The 12,492-nt window shown below is 43.1% G+C and overlaps 4 protein-coding genes across 7 annotated transcripts; 3 read left to right on the forward strand and 1 right to left on the reverse strand.

Moving 5' to 3' along the window:
- Positions 1-738: 738 nt before the first annotated feature.
- On the reverse strand, positions 739-3,657 carry LOC120445367 (aspartate--tRNA ligase, cytoplasmic). The gene is made up of 5 exons (XM_039625740.1): positions 3,536-3,657; positions 3,046-3,146; positions 2,641-2,966; positions 1,360-2,384; positions 739-1,168 (listed from the first exon to the last, which is right to left on the reverse strand). Exons 2-5 carry the CDS (start codon positions 3,124-3,126, stop codon positions 1,005-1,007), a joined length of 1,596 nt encoding a protein of 531 aa, XP_039481674.1. The 5' UTR covers positions 3,127-3,146; positions 3,536-3,657; the 3' UTR covers positions 739-1,004.
- Positions 3,658-4,019: 362 nt separating this feature from the next.
- LOC120445235 (protein lifeguard 1) lies at positions 4,020-6,695 on the forward strand. Of its 3 annotated transcripts, none has more exons than XM_039625497.2 (5): positions 4,020-4,145; positions 4,604-4,629; positions 5,116-5,441; positions 5,514-5,762; positions 5,820-6,695. In XM_039625497.2, the coding sequence occupies exons 2-5, from the start codon at positions 4,623-4,625 to the stop codon at positions 6,177-6,179; spliced, it is 942 nt and encodes a 313-aa protein (XP_039481431.1). In that variant the 5' UTR covers positions 4,020-4,145; positions 4,604-4,622; the 3' UTR covers positions 6,180-6,695. The 3 variants fall into 3 exon arrangements, with proteins under 3 accessions (XP_039481431.1, XP_039481429.1, XP_039481432.1); XM_039625495.2 differs by lacking the exon at positions 4,604-4,629 and adding an exon at positions 4,683-4,776 and having other exon boundaries at positions 4,029-4,145; XM_039625498.2 differs by lacking the exon at positions 4,020-4,145 and adding an exon at positions 4,219-4,260.
- An 89-nt stretch (positions 6,696-6,784) lies between these two features.
- LOC120445236 (protein lifeguard 1) lies at positions 6,785-8,612 on the forward strand. 2 transcript variants are annotated; one of them, XM_039625500.2, is made up of 4 exons: positions 6,785-7,016; positions 7,564-7,670; positions 7,830-7,931; positions 7,995-8,612. In XM_039625500.2, the coding sequence occupies exons 1-4, from the start codon at positions 6,998-7,000 to the stop codon at positions 8,499-8,501; spliced, it is 735 nt and encodes a 244-aa protein (XP_039481434.1). In that variant the 5' UTR covers positions 6,785-6,997; the 3' UTR covers positions 8,502-8,612. The 2 variants fall into 2 exon arrangements, with proteins under 2 accessions (XP_039481434.1, XP_039481435.1); XM_039625501.1 differs by lacking the exon at positions 6,785-7,016 and adding an exon at positions 7,350-7,509 and having other exon boundaries at positions 7,588-7,670.
- Positions 8,613-8,761: 149 nt separating this feature from the next.
- Positions 8,762-10,992, forward strand: LOC120445234 (beta-alanine transporter). The gene is made up of 4 exons (XM_039625494.1): positions 8,762-8,954; positions 9,087-9,402; positions 9,469-10,530; positions 10,589-10,992. The coding sequence occupies exons 1-4, from the start codon at positions 8,842-8,844 to the stop codon at positions 10,910-10,912; spliced, it is 1,815 nt and encodes a 604-aa protein (XP_039481428.1). The 5' UTR covers positions 8,762-8,841; the 3' UTR covers positions 10,913-10,992.
- Positions 10,993-12,492: the final 1,500 nt, after the last annotated feature.

The raw sequence follows: 12,492 nt of genomic DNA on the forward strand, positions 1-12,492 counted from the left end.
TTTTTTTATATGCAAAACGTGTTTTACGTTGGACGTTAGCAGGGTCTTATAAAATGTTGTGAATAAACTAAAATCAAGAAGGAAATAGAAAAGAAATAAAGTTCATTCAGAAAAACAACTTAAGAAAAACTTTGCCAGTAACAAAAAAATGGCCGACGGGACTTTAGGAGGGGAATATTTGAGGGATTCTCAAAGTATTTAAGATAGTCAGCCTTATAGATGGTCGTCAATGCAAATGTAAAGGTTCGTAATGACCCTACATCATTTTATAGAAATACCTTACTTTGTAAGGTCTAAATTATAAATAATAAAAGTTTTTTCGTAGTCTGCTTTCAAAACAATATAGCTTCCCTTTTCTCAATCTTGATTTTCAGGAAACAAAAGAGCTGAAAACTAAACATATGAGAATTAAATATTATCTACAAAATTAATAGAACTAGAATTATTCTTAAAAAAATTATATTAAAAAAAACCTAGTAAAACGCAGTGAACCAAATTAATCGAACTAACATGTTTTTAACATTAATTAATTCAATCATTTAACAATAACATAATGAGTTATCAATCTCATTGACAAAAAACATTTTAATAAACTACAAAACTATAATCTTAATACTTTTTACAGACCCTAAAACTATGCAACAAAAAATATTAAAAATGTATATTCCTACTTCACACGTTAATCTTTTACCTTTTGACCAATTTCTAAATCGCCAACCAAGAGATTAAAAGCAATTATTAAAGTACAAAACATACGCGCAAATATTTATTTTTTACGAGTTTCCAAATAAATTTGACTCTAGGCAGTCTTCCCGTACATTTTTCTCGTTGTTTAACAACTTCGCAGCATGTTAGCCTTGAGAAAAAAAGATAAAACACACACAAAGGGGTTTGGCGTAAAAATAAAAAGAACTGAATGCATGGAAAGTCACAGGGAAAGTAAAACAATTGTTTCATCGAATTGGATTCAAATCTAAAGAGTAAGTTGCTCGAGTTTGGCGTGTTTAAGGCGTTAATCGTTTGGGGTCGCGTGGGAACATAGAAGTCTTGCGAATGTTGTCCAATCCCAGATACAACATCACCACGCGTTCCATTCCAATGCCACCGCCAGCATGTGGAGGACATCCATAGCGGAAGGACTCGATGTACGCCGCGATCTTGGAGGTATCTAGAAAACAAACAATAATTTAGTATCACGCTATTAAGTGGGCATTTTCTTAGAGTAGATAAGTTGGCACTTGAGATACACATATACTTTTAACTTATTGCAATCCAATCATAGTTTGCCAAGAGATCTTGTGACTAAGCTGACCTTAAGTTAAAACTTAAAATTATTTATTATATGTGGGAGGTACTCACCAATGCCATGGTGCTTGGCTCGCTCGATTAAGTACTCGGGATCGTGAATACGCTGCGCGCCGGACAGGATCTCCTCGCCGCGCATGAACATATCGTAGGAGTTGGAGTAGACAGGATTGTTCGGATCAGGCATCGTGTAGAAGGGCCGTATCGCCAACGGGAACTTGTCAAGGATGTAGAAGTCAGTGTCGTATTTAGCCTTGACCAGGCGACCCAACAGCTTCTCGTTAGGCGTAGACAGATCCTCCTCGTCGCCCGTCTCCACACCAGCTTCGCGCAACATGGCCACGCCATCGGCGAACTGGAGGATAAGTGGTGGCTCCAGGAACTTGAAGGCTTCCACCTTAAACTGCTGACCTACAGATTCGATCTCCTTAGAGTACTTGTCACGCAGTCCCTTGAAAATGGCCGTAAACGTGTTTCCAATAGTGTGCAGCACCTCGTGGTAGTGGTACTTAAAGGCCATTTCCAGATCAAGGCCTACGAACTCGGTCAAATGTCGATGAGTGTTCGAATCCTCTGCACGGAATACGGCGCCTACGGTATAGACCTTGTCGAAGTCGGCGGCGATGGCCATCTGCTTGTACAGCTGCGGCGACTGCGCCAGATAGGCTGAATCCTTGAAGTAGCTCACGGTGAACACGTTGGCGCCTCCCTCACTGGCCGCCGAAATTATCTTTGGCGTGTGAATCTCGGTGAAGCCCTGCTCTGTGAGAATATCGCGGAACAGACGACATACTCCCGCTTCCAGTCGGAAAATGGCCTGATTAGCCGGAGTCCTCAGGTCAAGCACGCGATTGTCCAGACGCGTGTCCTGGTTCACGCGAATATTCAGACCTTCCGCATCATCGGCGTTCTCGGGGCGCGAGGCATCCTCGATTTGCAAAGGCAACTGAGCCTTGGCCTGGGAAATCACGAATATCTGCTCGACGGACAATTCCAGCGACTGCTCTGTGCAGGATTCAATCTTGCTGGACACCGCCACTGGCTTGGCCTGGATATCGATAATGCTCTCCTTGGGGATACTGAAAAATATTAAAAGATTTGAGTTTTAGTCGTCTTTAAATAATAACGTTCATCTTTGATATGTGTGAATAAATATTCAACCAACAAAAAAAGTTCCATAAACCTTCGACTGATTTCACGATATCATCTTATCAATGTATGATGAAAATATCTATATGACCTGCGCAATTCCGATTCGATATCGAAGTTCTGTTTTCGGTTGGGGCTTTTAAGATAACTGGCTCTTGATCATAACTGGGAAAGATAATTACTTACTTTCCCGCGAATTTGACCATCTGCTTGGAGATGACATCATTGACAGCCAGGATACACTGCACCGTGCTGCTCTGCTGACGCAGGATGAGGAAGCACTGCTTTCCCTTGGCTCGAGACGTGTGGACGCGTCCTCGCACCCAGACGAGTCCTTTGCCCACCTGACCGCTGAGTTCCGAAACTGGGACAAAGTTGCGTTCACTGCGCTTGTCCTTCGATTGGATCATCTCGGAAAGGCCATATTTTCCGGCGGCGTGATCCTCGGCAGAATCTCCGCCAGCATTATTAGCCGCCACGGCGGAGGCATTCTCCGCTTTTTGTTCGGCTTTCTGTACAGAAAGAGATTAGAGCTGTTATCAGAGGTTCAAAAATAACAACACGCCACGTCCCCAATTCAAAGATTCTCACCTTAGCGGCCTTGGCTAGCTTTTTAGCTCCCTTTTTGGAGACCTGCTCCCCATTGGCCACGTTCTCTTTGTCCTCGACCATCTTGGAATGCACAAAAACGGCTTTAAGAAAGGAAGGGTTGTATATTTTACAAGAGGGTAACAAAACTAGAACGTAAACCACACAGTTTCGATAAGCGAGCAACAGGCGAAAAAGGAGGAGTATGGTGTGCGTTGCGTCATGGTTTTATAAATAGCACTTGGCGGATGAAGTGCCCCATTTGCGAATTAGTGACATTGCCTTCCGGACTGCAGTTCAGTGACCCAATCTCCTCCTCCAATAGCCATATGTCCACAAATATTTCCGGGGACTGAGAAACACTCTTTGTCTAGCGGCTCGCACATAACCTAAACTTTGCGGTCTTTTATCCGATCATTTACCGATGGCATTCACTTGATGTCTCTTCCCCTATCGGTTGTTTCAATTGTGCATTCGAGTGCACTCGACTTACCAGCTAGATATTGCCCTTTTAATACACAAACGAATTGATTTCACGAGCGTCGTGTACTATTGCACATGCCAGCAGCGCGGTGCAGTCTAGAGAATTTCTATGGCGCCTATCGATAGGTATCGATGGTTGCATGCGTACTTAGGGTGGCGTATTTATTAAGCACCATTCTGAATTTGTGACGTCACTTGTTATATCATCCTAAGAATTAAATTGCGGTTAACTAATCCTTTAAACTAATATTGATATATGCATAGAAAACTCGTAGGAAATGCATAATGTTGCTTAAAAGCCCAAAGGAATTCCATCATTTCATGAAAAGTTTGTATTTAAAATTTATTCTTTGGTAACTTTTTACAATAAATATGTACGTTGCTTACGACAGTGTGGTACTCGCCAAATAAAATTCAAACGCATTAAAGTTTAAGCCGATGTTAATGAAGTCTATAATTTGCCACCTTCTAAAGGAAAAAGTTCCACTCCCACCGATTGTTACAGCTGCGTTTCGATAAAAGTCAGCAGGCGCATCTCTGTTAATTTATAGAAAAAAACAAATACTCAGAAAAACAAAATTCATTTGTTTGTTTTGATCAAATTGCAACGTAATCCAGAGGTAATAAGTCATACAAAGAGAATAATTTGAATAATAGCAAAGAAATAGGTCACCGCCAAGCAAATTGTAATAGTGTGATTTCCCGGTAATTTCGAGAAGCTGGCAATTTCCAAAAGTGAGTCACCACTTTTTCTACACCGAGCTGCTGTGTATGTATTATTTACGTTGGTGGTGCTCCGGCTGAACCAATTTAATAGCTACGACTAGGTTAATGCGATTGAGCTCGCAGTTCAACGTGTAGGTAAGGTTCATAAATGGCCCTAGCCATTTCCGGAGTACCCACACTCGAAAGCTTGAGAGGCACACGTCATGGGGCCACAACAATTAGAACGGTATCCAAGTTACTCAGGCAGTACTCTAGTGGCAAAGTGGATTGATAATTAAAGTTGCAAAGAGTGTGCACATTTCTTAGGCGCTAATTAAATTAGCTAATGATTGCTTATCATCTGTCTTTGCAGGTAAAACAACATCGAAGCAATGCAAGGTGAGTGGAATAAGGACAAGCCGTGCTAACAGATTCTTTTTTTCGGATCTAAGTTTACTCCACAGCGGTTTCGGAATTAGAAATCCCTAGAGCGAAGTCCCTCGAGAATGTCCTGGCAAAGTGTTCCCCAGTATCCCCAATACCAAGGTTCAATCTTCTTAACTTCTAAGCGAGTGTTAAAGCTTACCCGTTTTCTGATCGCATGCTTTTGTTCGTCCCCGAGCTTGGCGACCCGTTGAATGCTCAGTAATTTCCCAGAGCTCATTCATTTCCATTTCTTCTCTCTCTTAACATATCGTACTTGTCCCTTCTTATCATGGTTGTATGTACATATTTGCTCGAGATTGTTTCTTGGTATGCGCATCTCTTCGTCATGGCGAAGCGTTTCATTTAGATTTTACAGTTCTTGGTAGACAGATTGCTGTAGCGGAACGTTGGAAGCTCGTTTTTAAGTAACAAACTAAAACGAGATGTCTTATTCCACAGATCCCAACCAGCAGTACAACTATGGCGGCGGTTATCCCCCTCAGGGAGGATATGGTGGATATCCGCCTCAGGGCGGTTATCCACCTCAAGGACCTCCGCAAGGTTACCCACCCTATGCCCAAGGAGGTGCCCAACCCTATCCACAACCTTACGGACAGGGGCCTCCACCAGGAGGTTATGCTCCCCAGCCGGGATTCATTCAACCACCACCATCTGCTGGCGGCTACGGAGTCTACGATGATCCGGAGAGCCAGCCCAAGAACTTCTCATTTGACGACCAAAGCATCCGGCGCGGATTCATACGCAAGGTGTACCTGATTCTGATGGTGAGCTTAGAATACTTAGGACACATATAAAGCATGCCCATTAATGCTAAATCATCATTTAATTTTCTTTAGGGACAACTTATCGTCACTTTTGGGGCTGTGGCCCTGTTTGTATTTCACGAGGGCACTAAAACCTTTGCTAGGAAAAACATGTGGCTCTTTTGGGTTGCTCTCGGCGTGATGCTAATAACCATGCTGTCTATGGCTTGCTGCGAAAGTGTTCGCCGCCAAACCCCGACTAACTTTATATTCTTGGGTCTGTTTACAGCAGCTCAGTCGTTCTTAATGGGAGTTTCCGCAACCAAATATGCTCCGAAAGAGGTGAGTACTTCGATTTATGTACGATATATAGTAAAATAAATCCAAACCTTTTTCCAGGTTCTCATGGCGGTGGGCTTAACAGCAGCGGTTTGCCTGGCTCTAACACTCTTCGCCTGGCAGACCAAGTACGATTTTACAATGATGGGCGGTATTTTGGTCGCCTGCATGGTGATTTTCCTCATTTTCGGCATTGTGGCCATCTTCATAAAGGGAACGATCATAAAGCTGGTGTACGCCTCAATCGGAGCGCTACTCTTCTCCGTTTACCTCATTTACGACACACAGTTGATGATGGGCGGCGAGCACAAATACTCCATCAGTCCCGAGGAGTATATCTTTGCGGCACTAAACCTCTACCTGGACATCATCAATATCTTCATGTACATTCTGACTATAATCGGCGCGTCGCGCGACTAAGTTCCGCTCTATTTCCAAATATGTTTTACTGTTTAGCCGGGTTATTTTGTAACCTAAAACGAATATCGTTGTCGCGTAATCTCATCGGTGTGCTCCCCAGTAGAGGTAAACTTCAACTAAAGAATTGCTCAGAATTGCTGTGTTTGCCAATTTCCCGTTTCCTTCTAGTTCTAAATGGCAACTAAAGTTATATGAACTACTTACTTGTTATGTATGTTTTATTAAGTTGAGATGCAAACCAAGTGAATGTTTCCAAATTTTCATCTAAAAAAAAATTATATATATGTATGTATACCAAATGATATGCCATTCAGATACGGAAAACAACAATAAATATTTACGTAATAACATATTTATGTGAGAATATACAAATAAGCAAGATTGCTTGCAGTTGTTAAAACATAAAACTTAACCAAGGAATCCCGATTTTTCAACTATGAATCAAGTACCGAACATTGTAATCCCTGCAGCGACACTGAGTTTAAAGTCAACAATAAAGCGCATCTATTTATTAAAGCCACAGACCCCTGCATTGTGGGGCTTCCCTCAGTGGTTCATCCAGTTCAACCAGCCAGTCACCACCAGATGCAACTTTAGTCTGCAATGGTAGAGCGACGCCGTTGGTTGGATTACTTTTAGACTCCAGACCATTATCGTCTGCCTTCTTGCTTTATCATTGCTTAAGTTTACTTCGTTATCTGCACCACCACAGAAAGAAGTCCCCGGGTGTTTAAATTTCGGGTTGGCCCCATAACATGCGTTTGACCCGGCCACCTGTTCAGTAGTTCGTGTGAATTCCAGCAGGGCGTAGCTATAAAATGTATCACTACCAGCAAGGTAAGTATCTCACGGATGGGGCTGAACCAAACGAAATTGGTTGCGGAAAGGTTTTCTAGATTAGATAATCGATTTGGCTATTGTAGAAAGCTTATTGACTGCATCGTTTTCTCTCTGCAAGAGGCTACAAAATATATCTCTCTCGGTGCATTTTCATCTGATAAGAGCCCAAATACTCTGATTCACCCAATCGAAGGGAGAGTGAACAATCGTGTTTAAACTGTATGGTGGGTGGCAATATCAGTTACTCACCGACATCAATATATAAAAATCTTATCTAGAGTAGAAGTGTGGGGCTTTGATAAGAGTCGGTAACCGGCTAATCTCAACTCATACTGACATATGGGAACACCTAGTAAGGGCGATTCGGTTCCATTAAGCTGAAACACTCGCACGTTGCCGGCAGTCAGCCAAAGAGAGCACCTTTACTTTAGTGACTAAAAGTTTAGTCATAGCGATTTGGTCATGAGCAACAACGATCATTTTCAGTACGGTTAGTCATTGTATTAACTATCCTGCTTCCTTGAATTGTCTTCCAACCACACAGGCGATGAAACTGGCGCATATACAGATGCGGAAGCGGACAAGAGCTTCGCCTTCGATGACCAGAGCATTCGGAAGGGTTTTATCCGAAAGGTCTACTTGATATTGATGGTAAGTGCTGATATTAATACTGAAAATGAAAACATGGAACATCTGTATAAATTAAAACGTCCAAACAATAAATCTATTGTATTTACTACTTGTCTACTTTCGATCGCTTTTAACTTATTAACTTCCTGCATCTAATCTTTGATATCGTTATATTTTTAGTGCCAATTGCTGATCACTTTCGGTTTTGTTAGTGTATTTACGTTCTCGAAAGCTTCGCAGGAATGGGTGCAAAAGAATCCGGCCCTGTTTTGGATAGCCTTAGTAAGTTTTTACAAGTTTAAAGTTATAAATTAATTAACAATAACCCGCAATTTTCAAAATCAGGCAGTTCTTATCGTGACCATGATATGCATGGCCTGCTGCGAAAGTGTACGCCGTAAGACGCCTCTCAACTTCATATTCCTGTTCCTGTTCACCGTTGCGGAGTCGTTCCTTTTGGGAATGGTCGCCGGACAGTATGAGGCGGATGAGGTTTTGATGGCAGTGGGAATTACGGCTGCGGTGGCCCTGGGACTCACCCTGTTTGCCCTGCAGACCAAGTACGATTTTACGATGTGCGGAGGAGTGTTGGTGTCCTGCCTTGTGGTCTTCATCATCTTTGGCATTATCGCTATTTTCATCCCGGGCAAGGTGATCGGACTGGTCTATGCCTCCTTGGGAGCATTGCTCTTCTCCGTTTACTTGGTGTACGATACCCAGTTGATGTTGGGCGGTAATCATAGGTACTCCATCAGTCCCGAGGAATACATCTTCGCCGCTCTAAACCTCTACCTGGACATTATTAACATCTTCATGTACATACTGACCATTATCGGATTGTCTCGCAATTAGACTGGTCATTATGACCCATAGCTTCTATTCGAGTTTTAGAAATGTAACTTAATTTTATGCGCCCAGTGCCACCCTAGCCGCGAAGAAATACAAGCCGACTAACTAATCCAACGTTGTCGAGTGCTCGCTTTGACTTGGGATTTTGGCTGGGATTGGGGCGCTCAACTAGTTCGAACCTTGTCCACACCGCGGTGTCCAATTAATTAATGCGCACGAGAGGCCATAATGTAATTATGTCCAATCAGCCCCTGCAGCGCCACCAGTTCCTGGACTGGATTGGATGTGGACAAGGTGATCGGCGCGATCGTCAGTTGCGCGAGCGTCTGGCTAACGGGCGGACATGGATTTCGACGAGGTGCTGCGGGAGGTGGGCTCCTTTGGGCTCTACCAGAAGGTCATAATCTGCTCCGTTCTATTGCCCGCCGCGCTGCCCTGTGCCTTCCACGCCTATAGGTTGGTCATCCTATTTTGGTTTTCTGTAAAAGGGTGCAGAAATTTAATATATAATTAAAAATAATCAAATGCGCCTCGTACCCTTACTTCATCAGTAAATTTTCGTAATTACCTAACATGATTATTTTCTAGCCAGTTGTTCATAGCGGCCACACCTCAGCACTTTTGTCGGGTTCCTGAGCTGGAGCCCTGGACACAGGACTACGTGCAGCTTGTTAAGAACCTGAGCATTCCGCGTAATCGCAATGGAGCCTATGCCGAGTGTTTCATGTACGCGCGAAATTATACCGATATAGTGCGCTATCTTGAGTATCGCCCGCCTCCAGATTTGATTCGCCAAAAGGCTGAGGATTTGCTCAAGTTGCAGACGGATACGGCGCAGGTGATGCCATGTCAACATGGCTGGCACTACGACAAATCCATATACTCTAGTACGGTGGTTCAAGAGGTAGGCTTTTATAATTTACAGGAAACTTATATTATGCCTTCGACTTATTTCCCTTATTTCTTGTAGTGGAATTTGGTGTGCGACCGCAGCTTCCTTGTTACTTTGGCGCTTGTGATCTTCGGTGTTGGCGGATTGCTGGGTAACTATGTGTTTGGATATCTAGTGGATCTGTGGGGCAGGCGGCCTTCCTTCTACGCCTATCTGCTGCTTGAGATCACTGCCTGTGCGGCCAGTGCCTTTGCCTGGAACTATTACACTTGGTTGGGACTGCGCTTTGTGGTGGGACTGACTGTGCCAGCTATTCTGGCGAGTCCCTATGTTTTGGCCATTGAGCTGGTGGGACCGGAGAGAAGAGTTTTTTGCACCATCGTCTCGAATATCGCCTACTCTTTGGGCTTGGTGGTATTAGCCGGAGTTATCTATATCGTCCGTGATTGGCGAGAACTCAGTTTGGCAGTGTCCATGCCCTTGCTGATGCTTTTCTCCTGCTTTTTCGTGCTCCCGGAATCACCACGATGGTTAATGGCCGTGGGCAAAACCAGGAGGGCGATGAAAATCCTCAAAGTGATGGCTAGAGTGAATGGTGTGCGCGTAAACAGGGATTTTGTCGAAAGGTTGCAGCGAAAACTGGTAAGCACAAAGGCTGCGGAAACGAATTCTTCAATGACCACCCACTATGGAATCTTGGACTTGTTCCGGGGACCCAATATGCGTCGGAAGACGCTAATCATCACCCTTATCTGGTTTGCCAACACAAGTGTCTATGTGGGACTGAGCTACTATGCTCCTGCGCTCGGAGGCGATGAGATCTGGAACTTCTTCCTGGCTGGGGCGGTGGAACTGCCAACATATTTGCTACTCTGGCCGGGGTTGAGTTATTTCGGAAGGCGCTGGATCCTCTTCATCTCGATGCTAGTAGGCGGAGTGGCCTGCGTGGCCACATTCCTGTATCCAGACATCACACTGCTACTCTACTGCGTGGGCAAGATGGGCATTAGCTCGTCCTTTGTAGTCTTGCCGCTCCTGGCATCCGAACTGTATCCCACGGTGGTGCGGGGACTGGGCATGAGCTTTAGTTCGGTGATAGCCATGGTTGGACCTATAGTGATTCCCATGATCAATCATATGGTGAGTGCGACTGAGGAGGTTACTGTTTGTCATAATATTCACCCATTTCCCGTTGCAGGGTCAGCAAATGCTCGTTCTTCCGCTAATTGTGATGGGAGCTCTGCTGATCTTGGGAGGTTTTGCTAGCCTTCTGCTGCCAGAAACCCGAAACCGAAATCTCCCCCAGACTTTGGAAGAGGGCGAGGCAGTGCCACTGAGCTTCCTCCTCTGCTGCTGCGTGGAAAGCGAGCGAAAGCCCAGCAATATCCGTGTGAGTCCGCAGAAAAGGATTGTTCCTGAAGGCGGAACACCGGTTTTCCATCGTGTGGATACTCCGGATTCTGGTAGAGTCCCTTGCAAGGTTGTTTGCAGCATTTGTAAAAAGGAAATGCGCACACTTTAGTTAGTTTAATGTTGTTTGAATAGAGTAGGTTAAAATAAAGTTCGAAATTAAAATTAATTTGTTTTGATTTTGTGGCGGCATTGTTTCTCTTACATCTGGCAACTCTGTACCGTTGGCACATACTTACATACATAAGTGGCACTTACAGTGGTGTGAGCTATTAAAAACTATAGAAAATTTAAAGCTTTGTTTTTCAAGTTCAAACTGTAATATATGTTAAGAGTACCTATAATTTATTTTAAAAAATATTTTAATTGAGTATTTCCGTAGCGTTAGCCTATATGGTTTTATTTTGACATCAAAAATATTTTTTAAAGCTTTTATTCATATAAGTCATTTATTAACGAAGTATTATAAATGCATGTATGTGTATAAAAAGAGTTGGCAGGCCAACCGGCAATTTTAAATGGACAACAAATCAAAATAGTACTCAATTGAACACCTAATGAACATCAATTAAATTGGCATATTTTCCACATTCAAATGATTGTTTTTCTCCATACGACCTCGTAACTGATAAAAATACTAGCATTTGTACTAACCTTAATACGTTATAGGTCGTCAAAATGTGATAAGACACCGCAATCGCTTGTTTATGCACATACACGAAGTATAAGTAGAAACTTCAAGAAACATTCCGGTTGAACTGGCCTAATCTCAATTTTAAGCCAATTTAAACGTGACTCATTTCGAAGATTTTCGAACCATACATATGTATATATATAGATATATTTGTTTGTACATGTACCGCATGCTATGGCTTTCCACCTTTTAATTTGACCAGATAATTCGGATGTTGCGAACGGGTCAAAGTTCCTTCGAAGGAGGCTTCTGACCATCTGGAGTTTAGACTTACTCACTTACTATTCCCAATGTCAACAAGTTTTCGACTGCCGCGTGCTTTGCGCCGCACCTCCCCTTTCCAACCACCTCGAAAACCTCACACAAGAGCGTTGCTATGCATACACACACAGAGGCCCACTCACACACATGTCGATTATGCAAGCACAGAAAAAAATAGGCATTAAACTAAAAGAAGTGCTGGAAATATGAATGGTCGTATGTTTTTTACAGCTCATTTAATGTAATGCATGTATGATGGTCTAAAACAAGAGTTTCTAAATCATAAGAAGTGTTTTCAACAATTTTGGTACATGGTTCTCGAATCGTAATTGTGGTCTCAGCTTGTTTACGTTTTCACTTGAGGATTTCTTGAAGGCGGGGGGGTTACATCGAAAAGTCGGAAGTTGGGGAAAATCGGTAAGAGCTAGTGCTAAAAATATATTTCTCTGTCCTCGCGACCTGGCAATGAATTCTTCTGGAGTGTCTGCGTTGTTCCCCTAATCACCTCGTCTCAATTCTTCCGAAAACCGTATCATATATATATAGTATATAGTGTATTACGAGAGCGCATATATCTATAGATACATCTGTATGTTTTGTTCTTGGGGGAGGGCGGCAAAAATTAGAATGTGTGTGTGTTGTTTGGACTGTGGTTTTTTGGTTAAGGAAACGTGCTTTAATCGCTTTGGAAAATACAATTTTCGGTTCCAAACTATTACTATTAGATTAAGATTGAA

Source organism: Drosophila santomea, chromosome 2R, assembly GCF_016746245.2.
Source record: "Drosophila santomea strain STO CAGO 1482 chromosome 2R, Prin_Dsan_1.1, whole genome shotgun sequence".
NCBI lineage: Eukaryota > Metazoa > Arthropoda > Insecta > Diptera > Drosophilidae > Drosophila > Drosophila santomea.